The sequence below is a fragment of the Malaclemys terrapin genome, chromosome 5 (genome assembly GCF_027887155.1).
Source record: "Malaclemys terrapin pileata isolate rMalTer1 chromosome 5, rMalTer1.hap1, whole genome shotgun sequence".
Lineage (NCBI taxonomy): Eukaryota > Metazoa > Chordata > Testudines > Emydidae > Malaclemys > Malaclemys terrapin.
In genome coordinates, this window is record NC_071509.1 from 84,501,129 (window position 1) to 84,527,005 (window position 25,877).

At 43.0% G+C, this 25,877-nt stretch overlaps 1 protein-coding gene across 2 annotated transcripts in view; it reads left to right on the top strand.

Annotated features, from left to right (window-relative positions):
- The first annotated feature begins 720 nt into the window (after window positions 1–720).
- The window catches only part of SH3D19 (SH3 domain containing 19), a 137,488-nt gene continuing 112,331 nt past the window's right edge, over window positions 721–25,877 (top strand). For both annotated transcript variants that reach the window (XM_054031006.1, XM_054031007.1), the window contains exons 1-2: window positions 721–1,264; window positions 20,359–20,398. In XM_054031006.1, coding sequence (XP_053886981.1) covers window positions 1,174–1,264; window positions 20,359–20,398 — 131 coding nt within the window. In that variant the 5' untranslated portion in view covers window positions 721–1,173. The remainder of the gene's footprint in view (window positions 1,265–20,358; window positions 20,399–25,877) is intronic.

Below are 25,877 nucleotides of genomic sequence, written 5' to 3' on the forward strand. Positions count from 1 at the left end.
TGGTGTCCACCTGAGGCACATTGCGCATATGCTAATAAGAAGAGTAGGTTTTAACTTTTCACAGTGAGAACCTTTACTACTTAATTCACCTTAATCATAAAGTGCAAATGTTTTTCTGAGCTGTTGTGCTCATCATAGCAAATAAAACTAACCCTTTAAAACAGGTAGGTACCAGGCACCAGTTTCTTATTTTCTGCCCTGATTTACACCCCTGGTTGCCACACATGGCTCAGTGGGCTTGTAATGGGTATAACTCAGCATGCAGTTTCAACAATGCTTCAACAATGGGACTGGAGTCATAAATCAGCCAAGTCTCATTTGAACAGAGGCTCTTGTTTTGGATTATTTAAAGCAGTTTTTAAAGGTCTTTCCCACTGGTGAGAAAGAATGTGCTGCATTCTTGAAGGGACCTTTAAAATCTCACTCAATGCTGCACTGTTTAGAACTCTCCCTCCTTCAAAATGCTACCAGCTTGAGAGACTGCCCTGGAGATACGTGGATACAGAAGAAAAAAAATCATGTCCCTTTTCCCTAAATAAAAGTTTTCAGCTACTCCAGCCTTGCAAGTGCGAGTCCATCTTCCTCCCCAGCTGAGGCTCGCTCCCTCTCTTGCATGCTGCAGCCCTGATTGCTGCTTTCTGCTCCAGGTACCTCCCCCTCCTCCTTTTGTTTTAGTGTCAGGCAGCAGTGGAGTTTCCTGTTGACACCGGAATATTGTGAATGGGCAGGAAAAGCAAACGCCACCTTCTTTCATTTTCCTTTAACTTTCCCTCCCCTCCCCAACCTGGCTGTGTGGGTGCGCCTCTCTCTCCTCCCAACCTGCGTCCGGCTGAGCCTTGCTGGGGAAGGGAGGCGAGGAAAAGGCCCAAAGAGGATCCTCCACGCCTAGGCTTAAACTTCAGAGAAGAGGGAGGCGGAGTGAAAAGGCGAGAGATTTGCAGGGAGTTGCCGGCCGGCTGCCGGGGCAGACGAGAGAAGAGGTGCAGGTGCAGAGTGGGGCGGCTCGAAAGGGCAGCTCTGCCCCGGGGACTACAGCGTGCCCCCCCCCCCCCAGCGCTGGGGCGTTCGCTGCTCACTCACTGAGCGAGACAAAGAACCCCCCGGTCGCGCGCTCTCTGCGCTTGGGCATGGGGGTGCCTGCTTTCTAAATGCCCCCTCCTGCACCCCTCGCTGATGGCTGAAGCCTGGAGGCTGGAGGACGAGGAAGAGGAGCTGAGGGAGTTCAGCAGAAGGCACAGAAGGCGGAACCTGAACTCTGCAGCAGGTAAGCAGGAGGCTTTCAGTTGAATGTGGGGGCAAAGCCATGAACCCCCGGCGTGCAGTTCAGTCTATGTACCACTCTCACTAGCGAGTGGTGCACACGATACGAGTGGGGCTATGTTCGCTAATAACAAGGGGGCGAGGGGTCAGTTTAAGTAGATTAATGTGTTAATCTGTGTTTGACCGTTACTTAACAAATGGGATTTTTTCCTTAAAGTTATGTTTAAAATCCTGCCTGGAAATGGAGGTATTTTTAAAGGGGTGGAGGAGAGCAGGAAGGGGAGTCAGGGCAAGGTACAGTCACTTAACTGTTGTTAACTTGATAGGCTCAACTGAATGCTTATCTCCTTGATGAATCAAAGGATAGTCATTAATATTAAAATAGAAGGTGCAATGTCCAGCTTCCAACAGCTTAACTCCCAGAGTGCTGTTTGCCTAAGTTGGATGGTTAAATATAAATTGTATTGATCAATTCTTAAAATGCCCTAAGGATCACCACCCTAACAAGCAAACCCCACATTGCTTGTTGCCAGTGTGAAGCCCTGGTTTCTGCTGCTTGTTGTGCAGTGGAACTCCCCAGGGGTGCAAGGGTCTGCCAGCCTGGGGTTGGAGGCCTAAGTGTCAACCATGTGTTTAATGCTGTACCAGACACAACATTACAAACAGCCTGTGCCCTGCAGAGTTTACAGTCCCAGAGAAGATGGGGTGCATTGGGAGACTCAGGTGAGGGAACTTTTTTATTGACTCATTTCTTGTAGGCATCACAGGAGAAATGAGTTGTAGGCTTTCTCTATACATAAAAGCTTTATCACTTTAACTAATGTAGATAGTTATACCGGTATAAATGTGTTTATATCAGTATAGTTTATTCCTATATGGGAAGGGGAACAAACTACATCAGCGTAAGGCACCTTTAGGAGGTGATTTAAGAAGATATTTACATGACAACAGGGCTTGGCAAACAGGGATTAGGAGTTGGTGGTGTGGAAGAAAGAGACAAGTGGGATGACATATTTGGAAGGCTGAGGAGAAAGGTTGAGAGAATGTGATGAGACAAGGGGTCAGTGATTAGGCTACAATGGATTTATGTAGATCCTTGAAGACAAGGATAAGTTTTTGTTTCATATGGTGGGCCAAGGGAGCCAACACAGCCCTGTTATAAAGTATCCCTGTAGCTTCTAATTCAATCATTACTTAAAGATCACTTGTGATGAGCAACTTTTGCTAGTCCTTGAGGCGGCTGCTGTATTATTTGTCTCTTCTTTTCATATACAATCCACTTTGTGCTGAAACAACTTCCTAAAAGCCCAGTTCCAGGGGTAATATCACATTAAGAAACATATCTTTAAAAACCAGCTAAACAAAAATGTTACCTTTGTTTCTAATAATTTTTTTTATTAAAATTGAAAGAACTTTTAAAATCAGTGTTTACTTTATTATGTTTGTTTACTTTCTGCATTTCTCTCAATGTAGACAATGGAAACTGTCTAGTCATTTTCACTTGACAAAACCAGCTATAAACAGTTTTTAGGCCTTGATCCAGCAAGTCATTCTTTGTAGAAGGAATAATTATGTATATTTTAAAACTTTCCATTGGATTTTTTTTTTAAACTAGTAGAAAACATTTATGTTGATCTTAGATTTTGTGAAATTGTGTGTGTTTTCTCATTCTGGAGCTAAATTTGATCCCAGAGTTCACTTTAAGGTATAAAATGATTATACAAAAAATAAAGGGCTGAATTCTCTGTTGCCTTGTACTTTGTATAGTTGCTTATACTGGTGCAAAGGGAGTGTAAATTGCTACTGTCTGTTTTTAGTGGTGTGCTGAACCTACATTTTACTAGTGGAAATGACTACATGCATTGACTCAGGCCGTGTCTACACTAGGAGCAGTTTACCGCTACAGAAATACCTTGGATCAGTGATACTCAGACTGTGGCTCTCAAGCCGCAAGTGGCTCTTTAATGTGTCTCCTGCTCTTTGCAGCACATGATATCAAAACACTCTGATTTAATTATTAATAAATCTAAGTTATTAATTAATCAGGATGCTTTTACTGTGTTATCAACCAGTTAAGTTATCAACTTGCACTAAGTTATTAATGTACTTGCTGTGAGAATAATATATAAAAACTAAATATTTCCCCTGTCATTCACACCACTGTAGCTCTTTTGGGTAACGTTGATCGCTAATTTGTCTCCTGAACCCTGAGGTCTGAGTATCACTGCCTTATACTATGCCAGCAAAGTATTCCTAGTGTGGGTGCAGCTATCCTGGCAAAGCTGCAGTTTGTATACTTACAAAACAACAGAAAATATTTCCATCGATAAGACAGCATAGGCAAAGTAAGAAAAATGCCGGCATAGTAAAACCACTGCCTACAAATGAAATAAGTTATATGATAAAAGCACAGCTTTGCCAATATAGCTGTGTTTACACTACGGACTTCTGCTGGTACAGCTGTGTTGGCCAGGGACATAGTTATGCTGGGAGAAGTCTAGACATATCCTGAGGCCCAGTATTTTTAAAGACGTGTTTGAGAAAATCACTTGAGCTGTATGTAGAGAGTTTTCTTCTCCTCCCACCTCCCAATTTTTATATTTTTTTGGATTAAAAAATTAACTGTGCCTTACAGGCAAAAGGTCTAATGATGGAAATAATCATGTAAGTAAGGGTGAAACAAACAATGGGAATATTTTAAATTGAGAAATAGGGTAGTAAGTTATGCTGTATCTATTAATTTGAAACTTTACATTTTGTTGAAAGCAATATAGGCAACTTGTGGTCTGCAACATTAACTGTGATGGATATGCATAGGCCACAGTTATAAAATAAAAATTCAGTTCATACATGGAAATACAGATTTGTGAATGAGCACTACCTCAATCCCAGTGTGGTTCACTTATAAGTAGTGTTGAGAACCTAGAGACGTGGACCACACAATGGAGCCTATATCTCATTGAAATTCAATGGGACTTAAGTGCCTAAGTGCCTGACTCGTTTTTGAAAATGGGACTATGAACTCCTGAAAATCTCTTAGGAACACCTGAAGATCCCTAGTTCTTATTGGAATGAAGCAAATTAGAAGTTTCTAGGCTAAGCCATTTTAGTGATGTGTCACAAAGTAACATTAAAGAATTAAAAATGTAACTTCCCCTCCTCCATTTTTAAACCCATGTCAGAAACTATTTCTCCAATTCACCTAGTGTTTTGCCAAAAAATTATCCTCTCACACACAAGACATATATATGACAAAAGAATTGCACAGGGCCATATTTTGTGAGAAATTTGAAGGGTGGAGGGAGGACAGGAGACAAAAATCAGCAAAACTTGTTAAAACCTGAACTATAGAGGATACCATCTCTGTAAAACACAAGAAGAAATACAGAGAGGGATGAGTTTATTGCACATGCCAGGGATTCCTTGCATCCTTCAGTGCCCCCTCAGGTTCCCATCCCCCACTGGAGTTGCAGCGATCAGAGCCTCATTTGCCCCCAATTGCTTGCCAGGGGTTGTGTGCATACCCCTATTGGCTGCCATTCCCCCCCCCACCCCCCCATTATTATTCATCTTTCTGTCTGGGAAACAAATAATTCAGCATGTGAATATTTTAAACTATTGGGAGGATTAGCAGAGATGAGCAGGGGTATAGTTATGTTGGAAGGTGTTAATGGATGCCATCAACCAGTTCTTTGATCTATAGACAATTGCAGAGGCTGTGCTAAAGAGCTTGAAGCTATGGCTGTGCTAAAAAGCTGGCGTGGGCTTCATGTGTGCCCCATTTTGCCTATTTTAATTTTCTGATTTCCCCAAAAATCAAAAGGATTCTGGCCATAGATGCCTAAAACATTCCCTGAAATTTTGGAATTGATTGGATTGGATGTGGCATTCAATGTTAGCGTGTTACAGACAAACAACAAAGTGTCATCAAGTTGACTGTAAGGCCTTCATGAGATCAGCCAGTAAACTCTGAAGACAAAAAATTTATCAAATGCTTTACTTATGAATCATATATTAGATTTTATTTCTTAAAAAGAGGTAGGGCCAGTTTCTGCACTCATTTGTACTAGTGTAAAACTGGAGTCACTGCTGAGATCACAGTTGATTGGTAGTGCCCACTCAAAGCTTTGTCTACACATACCAACCTAATTTCCTTCTTTGAAGGGATTACTGGCCTAGTGGATAGAGGGGAAGCAGTAGACATGATGCATCTTGATTTTAGTCAAGTTTTTGACATAGTCCCACATGACATTCTCATAAGCAATTAGGGAAATGTGGTCTAGATTAAACTACTATAAGGCAGTGGTTTTCAAACTGCAGGTTGCGACCCAGTACTGGGTCACAGAATGCAAGGCACTGCATCGTGGTGGCTCCGGTCAGTGCCGCTGACCTGGCTGCCAAAAGTCTGTCGGTGGTGCTGCCCGGCTAAAGCAGGCTAGTCCCTACCTCTTCTGACACTGTGCAGCACTCCGGAAATGGCCAGCAGGTCCAGCTGCTACGCGGGGGGCCATGGGGCTGCCCCAGCCCTGAACCCCCTCCTGCACCCCAAGCCCTCATCCCTGGCCCCAGCCCAGAGCCTGCACTTCCAGCCCAGGGCCCTGACCCCCTCCTGCACCCCAACCTCCTGCCCCAGTCCAGAGCCCCCTCCCACATTCTGAAACCCTCATTTCTGGCCCCACCCCACAGCCCTCACCCCAACCCTCTGCCCCAGCCCTTAGCCCCTCCCACACCCTAAACCCCTCATCCCCTGCTCCGTTGGGTTGTGGGCATCAACAATTTTCTTCAACTGGGTTGCCAGAAAAAAAGTCTGAAAACTTGCTATAAGTTGGATGTACAACTGGTTGAAAAATCCTTCTCAAGTAGTAGTTATCAATGCTACACTTGTTAAACTGAGAGGGTGTTTCTATTGAAGTGGGGTTAGTCTAGGGTCAGTACTATTCAGTATTTTCTTTCATGACTTAGAGTGGAGAGTATGCTTATAAAATTTGCAGATGACACCAAGCTGAGAGGGATAGCTAGCACTTTTGGAGGCCAGGATTAGCATTCAAAATGACCTTGACAAAGTGGAGAATTGGTCTGAATGCAACAAGATGAAATTCTATAAAGATAAGTGCTAAGCACTACATCTAAAGAAGGAAAATGAAATGCACAACTGCAAACTGGTGAATAACTGGTTAGGTGGTGGTACTATTGAAAAGGATCTGGGGGATTTTAGTGGATCACAAATTGAATATGAGTCAGTAATGTTAGGGTTACCATATTTTAATTTTTAAAAAGGAGGACACTCCATGGAGCCCTGGCCCTGCCCCAACTCCACCCCTTTCCCGCCCCAGCCCCGCCCCAACTCTGCCCCCTCCCCTGAATGCTCCGCCCCCTGCTCCTCCCCCTCCCCTGCTTCCCGCGAATCAAATGTTTGCGGGAAGCCTGAAACAGGGAGACAGCAGGTAAGCTGGGGCTGGGGCGGGGTGTGGCACGGCCCAGTCCAGCCCACCTGGCCGAGTGGCTCTCTCCGGTGGCCGGCTGGCTGGCCCAGCCCAAGAGGCTCTGGACCCGGCGTCTCCCACCCGGCTCGGCTCGGGGCCTGGGGTGCCGCCCCCGGCCGAGCACCCGCGCCCCCGGCCGAGCACCGCGCCGCCGGCCCCCTGCCGAGCACCGCGCCGGGCCCTCCCTCCCTATTTTCCCGGACATGTCTGGCTTTTTGGGATTTCCCCCCGGACGGGGATTTGAGGCCCAAGAAGCCGGACATGTCAGGGAAAATCCGGACGTATGGTAACCCTAGTAATGTGAGGCAGTTGCAAAAAAGGCTAATAACATTCTGGGGTATATTAACAGGAGTGTTGTATGTAAGGCCCTGGAGGTAGTTGTCACTCTGTATTCAGCATGGATGAAGGCCTCAGCTGAAATACTGTGTCTACTTCGAGTCACTACACTTTAGCAAAGATATGGAGAGAGTCCAGAGAACAATAAAAATGATAAATGATTTAGAAAACTTGACTTATGAGTAAAGTTTAAAAAAACTGGGCATGTTTGGTCTTGAGAAAAGAAGACTGAGGGGGAACCTGATAACAGTCTTCAAATTTGTGAAGGGCTGTTAGAAGGAGGACAGAGATCAATTGTCTCCCTGTCCACTGAAGATAAAACAAGAAGTAATGCGATTAATCTGCAGCAAGGGAGATTTAGGTTAGACATTAAGAAAAACTTTCTATCAGGGTAGTTAAACTCTGGAATAGGCTTCCAAGGGAGGTTGTGAAATCGCCATGACTGAAGGTTTTTAAAAACAGAGTGGACGAACACCTGTCAGGTATGGTCTAAGTTTACCTGGTCCTGCCTTAACATGGGGGGCTGCACTTGATGGCTTCTTGCGGCCTCTTCCAGCCCTACATTTCTATGATTCTATAGTCTTTGTACTGATGTAACTCATAGTAAAACAAAAACGGGCAACAAAAAAAATCATACCACACCAAAAGAGTTACACTAATACTACAAACTCTTTTGGTTAGCACAGTGTGATTCTCTTCCCCCCCCCCCCGGTTTTTGTTTTACCAAAAGAGTTATACTGGTGTAACTCCTAATGTGGACACAGTTATAGCTTATTAGCCTTTCTGTAAGGGAATAAGCTGTACTGGTAAAAATGCATCTGAACTAGGGGTTGTACAACTTTTACTATCCTATTATAGTTAAAGTAGTACAAGTTTTATATGTACATAGATGTTCTTTTTGGAAGGTAATTCCCATTATCACACTTTTTGAATGTAGACTCCATTCTACCTAATTTTCTATTATTTTTTGGCTTCCGGGATTTAGAAACGACTAATAGCTTTCTAACAAGATATAGGGTATCATGTCTCCTAAGCACTATAGGTAGGGCCCTACCAAATTCACCATTCACTTTGGTCAGTTTCATGATTTCAGATGTACATCTGAAATTTCACAGTGTTGTAACCGTGGGGGTCCTGATCCAAAATGGGATGGGGGGGGGGGGTAAGGTCCCAAAGCTGTTGCAGGATTGCCATACTCTGTGCTGCCTTCAAAGCCCAGTTCTGAAAGCAGCAACTGCGGAGTTTCCTGCAACTGGTGAAGGCTTCCAGAGTGGAAATAGGTCCAGTCTCCCCAGTGCTGCTGGGAGCACCCCAAGCGGGGCTCCTAGCTGATAGTCAGGGCCAGTGGTGGATTAATGCATGGGCCCATGGGCATGGGCTCGGGCCCAGGGACCCTGGACAATTTGAAAAATGGGTGCTCAGCCCTGGCAGGAGCCACAGGGTGGAAGCCCTGAGCCCCAGCAGGCGCTGTGGGGGCTGACACCCCGAGCTCAGGTGCCCTGAGCCCCGGCAGGAGCCGCAGGGGCTGAAGCCCCAAACCCGGGCAGGAGCCACAGAGGAGGGGGAGAGATGGTGGCAGAAGCCCCGGAACTTGAGCATCCGGAGTCCGGGCAGGAGTGGGAGTGGGAGGAGGAGGAAGGATCTGTGGGTAGGTGGCAGCAGCCCCCAGCCCAGGCACCGCCAGCCCCAGGAAGAGCCGCGGGGAGTGGCAGCCTGGGTCCCAGCTCTGGGGCTACTGCAGCAAAGAAGCGCAAATGGTACACCCTTACTTCTGCATGAAACGGACCAAAGTGAACGGTGAATTTGGTAGGGCCCTATCTATAGTGCTTTCAGATTAGTTTTACATCTATATCAGAAAATGAATGATTGTTTGGTTATTTCATTTACCAAAGGTAAGTGAAGCAGATATTTGTGAAGTCATTTGGAGGAGAACTATCTCCAATTCAACAGGTTATTAATATTTGGAGGATTTTCTTGCCATGCTGTATTAGGAGAAGAACATCACCAGACAGACGTTTAATTTGTTTTATTTAACTAAAACAACAACGTTATGTATTCTGGATTTTTTTCTTCAACAGTAAACATAATATTTTAACAAAACAAGCATATGAATTTTTGAATTTAGTTAATGACAGGTTTCAGGGTAGCAGCCATGTTAGTCTGTATCCTCAAAAAGAACAGGAGTACTTGTGGCACCTTAGAGACGAACAAATTTATTAGAGCATAAGCTTTCGTGGGCTACAACCCACTTCTTCGGATGCATATAGAGTGAAACATATATTGAGGAGAAATATATACACACATACAGAGAGCATGAACAGGTGGGAGTTGTCTTACCAACTCTGAGAGGCCAATTAAGTAAGTGAAAAAAACTTTTGAAGTGATAATCAAGGTAGCTCAGTACAGACAGTTTGATAAGAAGCAAGTGTGAGAATACTTACAAGGGGAGATAGATTCAATGTTTGTAATGGCTCAGCCATTCCCAGTCCTTATTTAATCCTGAGTTGATTGTGTCTAGTTTGCATATCAATTCCAGCTCAGCAGTCTCTCGTTGGAGTCTGTTTTTGAAGTTTTTCTGTTTTAAGATAGCCACCCGCAGATCTGTCATAGAATGACCAGACAGGTTAAAGTGTTCTCCCACTGGTTTTTGAGTATTATGATTCCTTATGTCAGATTTGTGTCCATTCATTCTTTTGCGTAGAGACTGTCCGGTTTGGTCAATGTACATGGCAGAGGGGCATTGCTGGCACATGATGGCATATATCACATTGGTAGATGTGCAGGTGAACGAGCCCCTGATGGTATGGCTGATGTGATTAGGCCCTATGATGATGTCACTTGAATAGATATGTGGACAGAGTTGACATCGGGCTTTGTTACAAGGATAGGTTCCTGGGTCAGTGTTTTTGTTCAGTGATGTGTGGTTACTGGTGAGAATTTGCTTTAGGTTGGGGGGTTGTCTGTAAGCGAGGACAGGTCTGTCTCCCAAGATCTGTGAGAGTAAAGGATCATCTTTCAGGATAGGTTGTAGATCTCTGATGATGCGCTGGAGAGGTTTTAGTTGGGGGCTGAGGGTGACAGCTAGTGGTGTTCTGTTATTTTCTTTGTTGGCCCTGTCTTGTAGGAGGCGACTTCTGGGTACTCGTCTGGCTCTGTCAATCTGTTTTTTCACTTCAGCAGGTGGGTATTGTAGTTTTAAGAATGCTTGATAGAGATCTTGTAGGTGCTTGTCTCTATCTGAGGGATTAGAGCAAATGCGGTTATATCTTAGAGCTTGGCTGTAGACAATGGACCGTGTGGTGTGTCCTGGATGGAAGCTGGAAGCATGTAGGTAAGTGTAGCGGTCAGTAGGTGTCCGGTATAGGGTGGTATTTATGTGACTATCGTTTATTAGCACAGTAGTGTCCAGGAAATGGACCGCTTGTGTGGATTGATCTAGGCTGAGGTTGATGGTGGGATGGAAATTATTGAAATCATGGTGGAATTCCTCAAGGGCTTCTTTTCCATGGGTCCAGATGATGAAGATGTCATCAATGTAGCGCAAGTAGAGTAGGGGCATTAGGGGACGAGAGCTAAGGAAGCATTGTTCTAAGTCAGCCATAAAAATGTTGGCATATTGTGGGGCCATGCGGGTACCCATAGCAGTGCCGCTGACTTGAAGGTATATATTGTCCCCAAATGTGAAATAGTTGTGGGTGAGGACAAAGTCACAGAGTTCAGCCACCAGGTTAGCTGTGACATTATCGGGGATACTGTTCCTGATAGCTTGTAGTCCATCTTTGTGTGGAATGTTGGTGTAGAGGGCTTCTACGTCCATAGTGGCCAGGATGGTGTTTTCTGGAAGATCACCGATGGATTGTAGTTTCCTCAGGAAGTCAGTGGTGTCTCGAAGATAGCTAGGAGTGCTGGTAGCGTAGGGTCTGAGGAGAGAGTCTACATAACCAGACAAGCCTGATGTTAGGGTGCCCATGCCTGAGATGATGGGGCGTCCAGGATTTCCAGGTTTATGGATCTTGGGTAGCAAATAGAAACAGAAAAACTTCAAAAACAGACTCCAACGAGAGACTGCTGAGCTGGAATTGATATGCAAACTAGACACAATCAACAAAGGATTGAATAAGGACTGGGAATGGCTGAGCCATTACAAACATTGAATCTATCTCCCCTTGTAAGTATTCTCACACTTGCTTCTTATCAAATTGTCTGTACTGAGCTACCTTGATTATCACTTCAAAAGTTTTTTTCTCTTACTTAATTGGCCTCTCAGAGTTGGTAAGACAACTCCCACCTGTTCATGCTCTCTGTATGTGTGTATATATTTCTCCTCAATATATGTTTCACTCTATATGCATCCGAAGAAGTGGGTTGTAGCCCACGAAAGCTTATGCTCTAATAAATTTGTTAGTCTCTAAGGTGCCACAAGTACTCCTGTTCTTTTTGAATTTAGTTAAACATTCAAGTTTTTTAAAATCAGGTTTGTTTTAGTTAAAATTGTTTTTAACTAAAATAGTTAAATGAAATATTGGCAAACAAACAAACAAACGACTGTCATCCAGGTCAACATGAGAAACTTAAAATATTGGTTTCTGCAGCTAACTCAGTTGTCTTCACCTTCATTTTCCTGTTTGTCCATAATCTGGAAAAGAAAAACAAGCTTTCCTGCTTTTTCGGGTCCCAAACTATTTCTCAATTTGGAATGAATTAGTCCAAAGGAAGAAAATATTCATTCTGCACCAGCAGAAGAAGCAACTGCTGTAAAAAGTGAAATTATCACTTCAACAGTCTCTGAATCCAAGTGGTTAAGTTCACTATGTGACTTTTTTTAAAACATCATCAGCAAACATATATTTCTTGAATAGTTCACCCTTAGCTCTAAACTTTATTATAGTTGGCATAATGGAGGGATGATTGCTGGATGTCCATGTCATAGCCAACTCCTCTTCTTCAGCAGTTCAGGTTTGACCCTGGTACCGAGTACTGAGAGTATTTGCAAGAAAATGAACTGGAGATAATACTTGTCCCACTCGTTTTTTTTAATGCTTGTAATTTAACCCTGTCATTGCATATTTCTCTTTTTAAGATCTCACTCAGTTCCTTCCAAATTTCAACAGCATCAGCAATCGAACAGCTATTTCCCTGCATTTTGTTCAAGGCTACAGAAATTGGCTTCAGGGTACTCAGCATGTGTTCAACATTTCTCTTAAGTCCAATGTTGAGAAATTTGGCTGTAGGGTGACCAGATGTCCCGATTTTATAGGGACAGTCCCAATTTTGGGGTCTTTTTCTTATGTAGGCTCCTATTACCCCCCCACCCCCGTCCCGATTTTTCACACTTGCTGTCTGGTGACCCTATCTGGCTGTGACAGTGCCATCTATTTTTTCATGATTTTGTCCACACACTGTCATCAGATTAGGCCAGTTCTTGATATAGTGCTCAAAACAGTCCACTACTGAGTTCCATCGCACGTCTTGTGGGAGAGTTAGCTTGGTTCCTCCCACTTTTTTCAGAGCAGTTGCTGCATAGTGATTGTTACGGAAGTATTTTGCAATTTCAACAACATTTGCCTTTATTTCTGAAACACTGAAGTCTTTGGCTAGGAGGTGCATCAAGAGAGCACTGCAACCGTATGTTATTAGCTTGGGACTCTCTTCTAAATAATTTCTTCTCATCTTGGATACATTTGCAGCATTGTCTGTGACCAAGCTGCGTACTAGATATTTGAATTTTTTTTCACAGTTTGTTATAGCTTTTACTGCTACTTCTTGTAAGCATTCTGTGATGTGTGCATTTCCTGATGTATCAATTGTTTCTGTAAGGAAGACATCCCCTTCTTCTGTTGTCACACAAGCACATACAACAGGATCATTGTGGACATTGCTCCACCCATCAAGTCTCAGGTTAACAATTTCACCCTCTAGACCTTTTGCACACTGCTCAATTTCTCTTTCATACACTTTATCCAGCAATTTGCCTGTGACATCTGCTCTGTTGGATGGACTGAAGTGTGGGTTCTCAATCATGCGGAAAGGAGAGTTTGTTGCATAAACAAACTGGGCAATTTTTTTCATCAAATACCTCTTTTTTGTAATCTGCTGGTTGTTATCACATACTTACCTATAGTTGTTTCTGGATGAAGGAGATTTTTTTTTCCTTTTTGCTAGAGGTGATATACTGTGGCTATATAACATACATGATGTGACTGAAACACTATCATAGGCAGATAGCCATCATTTTCTATAGTTTCAGAGTTATCTTGAAGGTGGTTAGTCTTCAGAATCCTGTATGTTGAGGATGGATTCTCCTAAACAAAATAAGTCGTTGCAGTTATTTAATTATTATTACTATACTGCTCATTTAGTATTACTCATTGCATTCTCTGTATCAGAGGGGTAGCCGTGTTAGTCTGGATCTGTAAAAAAGCAACAACGAGTCCTGTGGCACCTTATAGACTAACAGACATATTGGAGCATAAGCTTTTGTGGGTGAATACCCACTTCGTCAGACGCAGTGGGTATTCACCCGCGAAAGCTTATGCTCCAATACGCCTGTTAGTCTATAAGGTGCCACAGTACTCTTTGTTGCTTATTGCATTCACTGACACTCAGTACTACTTTAAAGGTGAAATTGTAAAAGGAAGATCAGCCTATTTCAGCTATTTATTTTTTTATCACAACTGCATCTAAAATGATAGTACTATAGAGTAACAACTATATTTTTTGCTCAAACATGAGAATTCAAGAATAGTCCAGAAGAAAGATAGGCAGTCCTTAAGAAAGAAGTATGAAATAGAAAAGTTTACTAACCTGAAGATACTGCATGTTCAGACATGTTCCTTTCATCATCTTCAATGCCGCTTCCTCCTGAGAAGGAACACGTCTCATGATGTTGTTTCATCCAGTCAACCAGGCCTTGCATTTCTTTGTTGCACTGTTTGCATTTTGCATGCATGTCTGTCTTACCCACAAGTAGAGGAACTTCATTAAAATATTCCCAAACTGGGTCTCTCTTATGGCCTGCTCCCATTATAGATTTTCCCTTCTAGTGAGAGAATGGTAAGGTAGATCTCAAATCAATGAAGGCTACACTCAGAAAGACCTCAAGACTTCTGGAATATGCTGCTCCAACAGTTTCACTTTTGTTTCTACTGCCTGTCCCTCCCTTCTCACGTTTATCTCCAGATTTCTTCTTGTCCAGATCTATTCCACCCCCAACAATCTTGTATACATTGAACTTTTTGAAACTTTGCACTGTTAGAAAAAGGTAAGGGATTGACTCTGTGTACACAAATCTGCAGCGGGACAATAGGGTTGAAGACTGTTATTTCTCACCTCTATATATCATTTATTTATTTATTTATTTTAAACCATTTTTGCTGTTAACAAGCATGTTATCTCTGGAGACACAAATCCATAGTTTGAGAACTGCAAAACTAAGCATCTATGATGGTCTCTTCTAGACTGAGCACTGAGTCTCATTGGGTAGATAGAAAGATTAACCTAAATAATCTATACAGAAGCCCCTGGAACCCCATAAGATTGGGTCCCTAATTCATAAACTATTGGCACTCATTTACAAATCTTTTCTTAAACATTACATGAATATATTGTCTCATACTATAGAATTAGAATTTATAATCCCTATTCCATGATGAGATATCTTTGAGCTATAATGTATCTTAATTAAAACTATCTTTAGGTTTTTTCCTCAAAAAGCATTTTATCGAAAAAAATCAGATTTAAATAAAAAAAATCCATTTTTAAAAAAATCATTGATTTTTATCCACCCTGCTTAATACACAGGCTTCCCCTTTAAGCCTGGGATCATTCTCCTCAATTCGTGTCTTTTGTCTTCCCAGCATTCTTGTTGCTTATCGCATAGGTGGGGGAGGAGAAAGGCAAAGGTATGATGCCACTACCCTCTATTTTATGTCCACTGAGCACACTCAGTCCATGTGCCTGAAAAACACTAGCCCAGACATAGAATCATAGAATATCAGGGTTGGAAGGGACCTCATGAGGTCATCTAGTCCAACCCCCTTCTCAAAGTAGGACCAATCCCCAACTAAATCATCCCAGACAGGGCTTTGACAAGCCTGACCATAAAAACCTCTAAGGAAGGAGATTTCACCACCTCCCTAGGTAACCTATTCCAGTGCTTCAGCACCCTCCTAGTAAAAAGCAACAGAGGGTCCTTTGGCACCTTTAAGACTAACAGAAGTATTGGGAGGATAAGCTTTCGTGGGTAAGAACCTCACTTCTTGCATCTGAAGAAGTGAGGTTCTTACCCACGAAAGCTTATGCTCCCAATACTTCTGTTAGTCTTAAAGGTGCCACAGGACCCTTTGTTGCTTTTTACAGATTCAGACTAACACGGCTACCCCTCTGATACTTGACACCCTCCTAGTGAAAAAGTTTTCCCTAATATCCAACCTAAACCTCCCCCACTGCAAATTGAGACCATTACTCCTTGTTCTGTCATCTGCTACCACTGAGAACAGTCTAGATCCATCCTCTTTGGAACTCCCTTTCAGGTAGTTGTAAGCAGCTATCAAATCCGCCTTCATTCTTCTCTTCTGCAGACTAAACAATCCTAGTTCCCTCAGCCTCTCCTCATAAGCAGTGGCGTAGCCAGGTTCTAAGAGGAGGGGGAATAAAAAAGGCGCCCCCCCCTTGGCTTCTCCTCCGCCCGCTCCGCGCCCCCCCCCCCCGCCGGCTAGCTCCTTCAGCCGCGCCACACCGCCCCTTCCCACCCCCCCCATTGGCTCCTCTGGCCACGGCTGCGGGCCGCGCTGTCCCCCCCCCGCCCCCCGCTCCTCCGGCCTCTCCCCGTCCCTTCTTCGGGGCCGCACCGGAGCAAGTAAACCCTCCTGGTGCAGACCAGCTGGGGGGCGCATGGCAATGCTGGCTGGCTGCTGAGCGGGCCTGGAGACGGTGGCGCGGGGCCCTTGTTCTGGGGAAACTTGGGGAAAAGTTACCCCACCTGTTCGCCTGCGTCCTGGGAGCTGCTCCGCCACCCCACTCGCTCGTGAGTTACCGCCGGCGCCTGGCACTGCCCGCTGTGGGAGGGGGTAGTCCCCAAGGGCTGAGGCTGCTGGGGGTGGGGATGGGCGCTAGTGACCCCCCTCTGCCTGCCCGGGGTGGGCCTCGCTCAGTGCACACCGTGCTGGTGCTCTAGCTGCCAGGCTGGGTGGCCCCGTCCAGCAGGAGAGCCCGCAGCAGGCTCCGGCCGGGCGATGCCAAGAGGCTGAGGCTGGCCTGGGTGCCCCGCTAGAGGGGGACAGTGGCAGCCGCTTTGCCCCAGGCTGGGGACTGATCCGCTTCTCTGCCCTCCCCGCAGGGAGGTTTCGCCACTGAGTCCCCATTACCTCGCCCAGCAAGGAGAAGCTGGTAGTGCTCACTGCCTGGCTCTGGCAGAGGAGGAAGTGGCTGCGGCCCGCCACCCCCCATGGCTGCTGGCCGCGCTACTGGCTGCCATGCTGCCCCCCTCCCCTCCTCCGGCTGCACCTGCCGGCCATGCTGCAAGCCACCATGCTGTGCCCCCTCTCACTCCTCCGACCGCGGCTGCTGGCCACCATGCTTTGCTCCTCCGGCCGCGCCCACTGCCCCCCCATTGGCTGCCGCTGGCTGTGCTACGGCCTGCCATGCTGAGCCCCCCCAGCTCCTCCGGCTGTGCCGCTCCCTCCCCATGGCTCCTCTGGGCGTGCTGCACCCCTTGCCTGCAGGAGCCCAGCACCGGCCTGGCAAGCCAAGCTTCAGAGCTGAGCTTGGGCCCCACCCGCTGGCGCCATGGTAACCCCTAACTAAGGCGCTGCTTTTAGAAAATGTTCTGAGGGGAAGCGGCTGCTTCCCCTGTACCCCACTAGCTACGGTACTGCTCATAAGTCATGTGCTCCAACCACCTAATCGTTTTTGTTGCCCTCCGCTGGACTCTTTCCAATTTTTCCACATCCTTCTTGTAGTGTGGGGCCCAAAACTGGACACAGTACTCCAGATGAGGCCTCACCAATGTTGAATAGAGGGCAATGATCATATCCCTCGATCTGCTGGCAATGCCCCTACTTATACAGCCCAAAATGCCGTTAGCCTTCTTGGCAACAAGAGCACACTGTCTACTCGTATCCAGCTTCTCGTCCACTGTAACCCCCAGGTCCGTCTCTGCAGAACTGCTGCCTAGCCATTCGATCCCTAGTCTGTAGCAGTGCATGGGATTCTTCCGTCTTAAGTGCAGGACTCTGCATTTGTCCTTATTGAACCTCATCAGATTTCTTTTGGCCCAATTCTTTAATTTGTTTAGGTCCTTCTGTATCCTATCCCTACCCTCCAGCGTATCTACCACTCTTCCCAGTTTAGTGTCGTCTGCAAACTTGTCGATGGTGCAGTCCACACTATCCTCCAGATCATTGATGAAGATATTGAACAAAACCGGCCCCAGGACCGACCCTTGGGGCATGCCACTTGATACATGTCCAGGGGGCTTTGCTGACTCACAATGTAGAGCAATCCCTCATTGTGTTATGCTTGTGTAGCCCTCTTACCGCATTGTAAATCCCCTTGTTTACAACTCCCCAGCTGATTAATGGTCGCTTAACACCCTCTTGGGGTTCATCACCACTCTTGTTGTCACTGGGGAACTAGCAGTAGAGACTCTCAAACTTACAACATATTTCAGTAACAACCATACAGCAAAATCTCATAACTTCATACACACTAATGATCTACATATTTGGACAGAACGATGGGTTTCAGCAAATCATGACTTTTCATATGTTCTCTTACATGACATGTTTTCTATAAAATATATCATATTTTTGGGGCCTCAATCCTGTATGCTGCCCTTTGTGAGCCAGGGATTCACTTGCAGGGGACAGCACAAACATTGGGGCTTCATTTTGTTCAGCATTTTTTAGAATCAGCTTTTTATTCTGTGCTCACAAATCAGATAGCTAGAGATCTAAATGGCATCAGTTGGGCCTGACGTTATTTGTAACAGTAAAATTCTGCCCAGAATTGCAAAATTATAGAAACAAAATTGGAAACTAGGGTAAAGCCGCTTTTGAAATTAAAACCTTTGTGACTGAGTCTCTTGCTGCAAATGATGTTAAACAGAGCTTATTTACTTCTCAATGAGCCTATAACTTCAAGAAGTGTAGTGTTTTTTTTATTTTTATGCTACTTAGAAGTAGTACATTCCCTTGATGGTGTGTGTGTGTTTTATTATTATTTTTATTTTATTTTATTTTATTTTATTTTTAAATAAAGCTCAGTCTAGAAGTATGGTGGATGATGTTCTTTCTCTATTTTAAGCAGTAAATAAAATATGTTTAAAAACAACTGTACCATTTCCTGTTTCAACAAAGAATGAAAGGGAGAAGGGATTTGCATTAACTTCCTGAATGACAGCATTCCAGTTGTGGGGACTGGCCATGGAAAATCTGCCAATCAGAAGTGGGCTCTGGAGGAAAGCTCTGGTGCTGTTGTTTACATGTTCTTTGACTCTTTTTCTCCGCTGTTGCTGGCACATTCATGTTCATGTTGTACCAACTTGGAATGTCCTGTCGGTATATTCCTGTTAAATGGCTGCATAAATGGCAGGGAAACTGGGATCCCAGCAACAGATGGCAAGTAGACTAAGTGGGAACCCCTGCCCCTGAATAGCCACAGGTAAGGTGGTTACCTGGGAAATTTTAAGGATGGAATGAGCAAGTCTTTCTTTGTGTGTATGAGCAACTCCTTTTGTGGCTCCGGTTTGAGACATTACATTTGATTCTAGCTAGCAAACTGAGCAGGGTGGGGTGTGATGAAATGGAGAGCAAAGTATAGCAGAAATTTAACAGATGATGTGCTGCAGGGCTATGAGAATCAGAGCTGAGCACCTGTAAATTGAACATGAGTTGGATGTGGAAATAAGTGTAATATAATCAGTTTTACTGACAAACTTCAGCAAGATAGAATCAAATGCAAACCCATGCAGAAACAGGAGAGGGAAACACTTTTCCACCGTGCATTCATTACGCAAGATAATTGACACAAATATTTTCTGTTTGTCTGTGTTCTACCAGAGAGCAAATTGTTGCTCAAATACAAGATTTTAAATCTCAAAATACATTCCAAAATACATGTCAAATGGACAGGAGGATCTTCACAGATATCTGTGTTTCTTAGGGTTAGACAGGCTTTTTAGTAAACCAACAGTTTACTAATACAAATAAGGGAGCTTTGATCCTAAAGGGCGCACACAGAATGTAAGAGGCAAAATAACTGTGATGAGTAGGGATATAATCCATTAGAACATGCTTCTAATTATAAATTGGATCCCGTATTATAAATAAATCAAGAAAGTTCTAACTTTGGAATATGTGTATCTCAATAGTATGTGACTCTCATTTACTTTTCTTTCAAAGAGTTCAAGTATCTTTAGTATATTCAAGTCTATTAGATAAAATATTTGCCATGCTTGAATGATAATTCTAACTCTTTACTTTAGACAGGATAGCTCTATTTGTTTTTAATGTAATATATTCATTTTTTTGCATCATAAGAATATTTGAAAAGTAAAATAAGTGAAAATTTCGTATTTTAAAATTGCCTGTGGGTCTGTATAAGAAACAAATATATGCACTTTTCAGTACAATTTAGCTAAGTCCTTGACTGCACCTAATAGACTTTATTTAAATTTTGCTGCTCAATTTCATTAGACTTCCTCCGCGAATACTCCTCTGAATAAACAAAGCCCTGACTGAGAACATAAAAGAACTCCCCACCTAAAACTGCAAGGAAAGCAAAGAGTTAATGATAGAGCAGCACTGAATTCAGTGTATTTGCAGATGTTGCAACAACTGACGTTTGATTTTTTTCCCCCTCCATCCTGTCAGGGAACTCTGCCAGCTATGAATCATGGAATGATTTTTTTGCGCTGAGTAATCCGTGGTTTTTCTTTTTCTCTCCTCTCCCCACCCCCCCTTTTCGCTTTTCTTAAACTAAAGTCCTTTTCATTTTAGCAAGGAGCTTGATAAACCATAGATAAAAGAATAAGCATGCAAAAGGATGTGTTTTGAGGAGGGGAATTTAACAAACATTTCCAGTTATTTTATCTTTGCTCTGGCAAACCAATTAAATGCAGTCAAACAGTCCTGTAAAAGAAAGAATCCAGCTTCTATTTTTGAATAGTCCCTTTATAATATTTAATAGTATGGTGTGAAAGTTGTTTCAGATCTTTGTACAAGTGTTGCTACAGAACATTAACATTTTTGTGCTGATAATATGTTTCCTCTCTTCTCAGATCGCTCTGAAAGAAATAAACCAGACTATCGTTCCTCAGGGTAAGAACTCTATTCCTATGTTTATTTCTCAACTCCCTCCCTTTTTTTCCCCCCCTTTGATGGTGTGGGTTAGGGAGTTTAGCTAACCTACTCCTTCAGTAATAGCAAGAAAGCATTAAAATTCACTTTGGAATAAAATTAGCTATTTTATTTTTCTAATGGGCTAAAATCTTGATAGATTTAACAGGTTTTCCCTATTGTCTTTTGTACTTCAAACACAAAATTGCAAATGGCTTGTTTATGAAATACATACTGGGTTGTTTGATAAAACTATGACTTAAAGAAAGAAAGGCCACAGCAATAAATAGTTAATGCTGAAACAGTGACTTCAGCTTCCATAAGTTTCTGAGTGTTTGCTTCTGTGTCAGGAATAAGAACTCTCAGTTCAGACACATGAGCATCCAAATATTACCAGAGCTTAGATGCCAGCACACCTAAAAGTTAGTGAGCTGGAAAAGGATTATGGATATTACAGATTCATAGATTTCAAGGCCAGAAGGGACCATTGTGATCATCTAGTTTGACTTCCTGTATAACACTGGCTATAGAACTTTCCCAAAAATAATTCCTGGAGTATGTCTTTTAGAAAAACATCTAATCTTGATTTAAAAATTGCCAATGATGGAGAATTCACCACAACCCTTGGTCAATTGTTCCAATGGTTAATTACCCTAACTGTTAAATTCAGACTGGAAAGGAGGTGTAATTTTGTATCTGGCTTCAACTTCTAGCCACTGGATCATACTATAACTTTCTCTGCTAGATTGAACAACGCATTACTGCATATTTGCTCCCCATGTAGGTACAACAGACTGTAATCAAGTCACCCTTTAACCTTCTCTTTGTTAATCTAAATAGATTGAGCTCCTTATGACTGTCACTATAAGGCATGTTTTCTAATCCTTTAATCATTTTTGTGGCTCTTCTTAGAACCGTCTACATTTTATCAACATCCTTCTTATACAAAAGAACTCTCATTGATTCAGAATTCCCATTAGTGATAGGCAGGGATATGATTTTGTTATGGAGGTCATGATGGTCACAGAAATCATGATTTTGAATTAGGTCCATCTGTGCAGGGGCAGATGGGCCAAACTGGAGTGGCATTATGACCCTGTGCACTAGGTCACAACGCCAATCAAATTTGGCCTGTCTGACCCTTCATTTCCATCTCTGAAGGGGTGGACAGGCCAAACCTGAGCTGCGCTGCAACCTTGTGCAGTAGGCTGCAATGCCCAGAATGGGAAGCTAGGCCCAGCACTGTGAGACTGGAGCTGTTGTTACGGAGTGAATACAGTGTTGGCTCGCTCTCCAACTCCACCACCTAGGCCTCACCTTTCAGCACCTCCCATTCCAGGATCTGTCTTTCCATCACTTTAACCCACACCTGCTATGAAATTTATTTAAAAAGTTCTGTGCCCAAATTGTAGTCTTAGTGACAGGCCATAAACTCTCAAACCATTAGATTCTGATAAAACCCTGAAAAGTCTGATGCCCCTGAAGTTTATCTGAATCTTCTCTGATCACCATTTTCCTCTTTTCTCCCCCCCATCCATTTTCCATTGTTATCTTTGTCAGCTTTATTTTTTAAATTTCTGCCTACCACCTTATCTCCAACTCCCTCTCCGGAACTCCCTTTTGCTACCAGAGAGTAAATGGAGCAGTTGAGGATAATGACACTTGAAACAAAGCTAAATTCTTTTGAGCCTGTCAGCTACAACTGCTGTCTCGTGTCTCCTTCCTTCAGTTCTATTCTAGACCCTGTCCAATCTGGTGTCTGTCTCCCATGCTCCAATAATACAGTTCTTCCCTAAGTTTCTAATGATCTATTCTTTGCTAAATTTTTGGCAAGTTGTCTGTTCTCATCCTCCTTCACCAGTTGGTTGCTGAGGCCAGGACTTACTCCTAAGGCACGGACATGACACTGAACACAGTTTGTCCCAGTCTGCGTTGACTGTAAAGTTTTAGACGGCACCATGTCACCGAAGTCACTTGTCCACAGCTCTTTTCAAACGTGATAAATAGAACTTGTTGACATTTTTCTGACGGAACAGTTTTCCATCAGAAAATGCTAGTTTGATGGAATCAAAGTGTTTTGCTGTCAGGCAGGCTGGCTGGCTAAGCTTGCCTGCCTGCTTTGCTGATTTCCTGCTAGCCCACCTGCCAGCCAAGTAGGCTGGCAGGAAATCAGACATACTGTCTGTTCTGCCTGCTTCCTGGCTGCATGCCTAGTTGGCAAAAGGGTGGGGTTCCCAGATTGCTGTGGGCACTAAGCCAGGCAGGCTAGAAAGCTTTCCTGCTCCCAGCAGACAGGCAGGTGGGCTCTACAACTGTATGGGTGGCTTACTGACTGCCCACCTCACCAACATGACATATATCATTTGTATATTATACCAATTACAGCAGTAACTTTACCATTACTAATAGTCACTTTTTATTTTATAATTTAAAAATAATTCTTAAACCCTAATATAAAAATAATATAAATACAATATTATATTTTTGTAATATAAAAGCTGAAATATTTTGATTATATTATGACAGACATAGATTGGTATAGAAATTGAAACATTCTGATTTTTATATTCTGTTATAAATTTATAATATAGATAATGACATTAAAAATCATATCAGTAATGTTGGAATGAAATTATTTCAACCTTGTCAAAACAAAAATGTTTCTTTTTTTTCCTCAAATGAAATTTTGGAATTCCAGTTCTGAAGGATATTTTGAAGTTTTGGTTTTCTTGTTCCAATTTGGATTGAAGAAAAATTTGAAATGTTTGAATTTTGAACGGAATGGAAATTCCTAATGACTGGCCCTAATAAGAACATAAGAATGCCCATGTTGTCAGTCCAGTGGTCCATCTAGCCCATATCCTGTCTTCTGACAGTGGCTAATGCCAGGTGCTTCAGAGGGAATGAGTAGAACAGGTAATCATCAAGTGATCTATCCCCATGATATCCATCCATGATATAATCTTGTTTAAACCTGCCCTCATTTTGATGTTAACATCTTCAGAATTTTCACCTGCAAAACACAGATAAATTAACTGTTTTAATTGCCCACCCATCTCCATCTTTCAGTTTTAAATTCTTCTCCCATTTTCTGTGTGGTTATGTGTTTTCCTTTGTATGCATTTTAATTCAGATCTGATGAACAGCAGCCATTTTCCACAATGATCACATAAACATTGATAGAATTAGAGACTTTCCATAAAATTTGCTGTTTTCCCCCAAAACAATATAAGACCTTGAGTGCACTGTGGTTTAAGCTGCTTTAGAAACTACATCTCAGTTTTATGAGAAGTTTCTAATATTGTAAGAAAAACTGCTTTTGCTCGAGCTAGTTGGGAAACTCCTGCTAACCTACTCCTGTCATTCCAGACACAGTCCGATTCCCAATGATATCGACATACCCTCTGACTCCCTCTCCACTTCATTAGTTACCATGCCACTTTTCCTCCTACTCTTCCTTTCGAGATAAGGCCTACAGAAAAAGAGGGACGTTTTTGTAAGGACCGTGTTTTTAGCCAGGCTATTCTGCCTCTTCCTTTGTGCCTGTTTTAGTCCCACTAGTCCAGCTGGCATGCTGTACCAGTTAGTGTAAAGGGCTGGGGAGAATTCTCCTGACCTACAAACTGAGGAAAGCAGACATAGGCTGTCTTCTAAGGACCTCCCTCACAGGCTCTGGTATAAGGGATGAAGCTAGGGATAGGCAGGGCCACAGCACATGGTATTGTGGTGACTCAGGGCAGTAGTGTGGCTATAATATGGACATCTCTTTGGGGCTGTCTGAGTTTTGTGGCCCCCAGAGCCCTTTGGGAGGGCAAAAAGGTGGCTTCTTAGTCACTTATTTCCTTTCCTTCCCTTCCCCTGGGCTGCAAGTTCTGTGATGCATCTCTTAGGACTGCAACACAAAATCTCACCCAGAGAGTCTTTGCTGGTGGACTGAGAATTAAATAGTTTGTTTAAAAAGACAGCAGGGATTGGAAGGGGAAGTGGTCCACAAATGGTTGCCTTTTAGTTCCCCAGAACAAAATGTTTGACAGTAGCTGGTCAAACCAGAATCCATTATAATCCCCAAATTTCAAAACTTGTAAAACTGGTTGTTTTATAAATACCTTGGTTGATGACTTGCTGAAATTTTAATTGCTATAGATAAACTTTTTAAAAAAGATGCTACATGTGCTAGAAAATAAATATGCTATTTTAAAACACTGTTTTGAATACCTCTTCAAGTCCTTAAGGTTCACATTTAATTATTTTCTGCAGCAGAAATAAGGCCCCTAACATGAATCTTGGAGAACACATCAAGATGAGCAAGGAGGGCAGGGACAGACATTTCCTGTCTCCAACCAGAATCATAAGTAACATATTCAAATTTACTTCAGTGTCAGTAGTCAAGTCCACTTTAAAAGCAAACACAAAACACAGTGGAATTGCTCAGGTCTAGTGTAGATTGCCCAAAATGAATAGAGTATGTTGTTCTGTAAAAAAAACTGTGGATAAAAATTAGGCACTTGGACCCAGTCTAATACACACATGTTAAGCATATTAGTTAAAAGCCTGACCTCAATTTTTCCTGGATCAGATTCAGTTATTAATTTTGTGTCCTTGTAAAACTTGCTTTTTTTGTTAATTTTTAGTTTTTAACGTGATTTTTCAGGAACAATTATTGATTAGAGAAAGCACTGAAGACTGAAACTAAGTTTAGATTTAATAGTGAGTATGTTGGATATTTATATAGATTCTTAGAAAGATATATTTACCTGGTCATCAGTGAGCACCCTAGTGCCATTCACTGCCTCTTGGATTCAGCAGTTATCTTACTGTTCTCCTTAAAAGCTGTAATACAAAATGCAAACACACACGTCCTTGATTTTAAGCACATGAGCAGCTTCACTGATGGGACTGCTCATGTATTTCTAGGTAAGTTTGTGTCTAAGTGTTTGTAGGATCAGGGTTTAAGGGCCCATGCACAGTGGACCGGCAACTGAGTAAAGGAACAGTGCCCATACACAGCTCCAGCTAAACCTAGAGTAGAACATAGTTTTAGAACTTCTAACACATCTTGACTGCATTCACAATGGCTGGTGTGTAAGAAACTGGTTTAGATGGAACTGTTTAAACTGCATTTTAATACCATTACCTAAACGCATATGATGAAGCCATAGATTATCCAGGGATGGTTCTTGATTTTGTGGAATCATCCAGTACTAGATGTGATTTGGTATGGATAGGAACAGAATCAGATCTTGGATATGGGGGACGTACTGGCGGAAGTAGTGTTTGGAGGAAATGATATTGGAATCTGGGAGACTGCTAGGAACGCAGTGAAATTGTGGCAAGAATATGGAAAAGACTTTTCAAGGATGAAGATGGATAGCAGGAGGTGGTGCTGAGTATACACAAAATGACCATGTTCATTTATGGCAGTCATTTTTGCAATTCTATATCTAGCTTTTTGAGCTTGAAA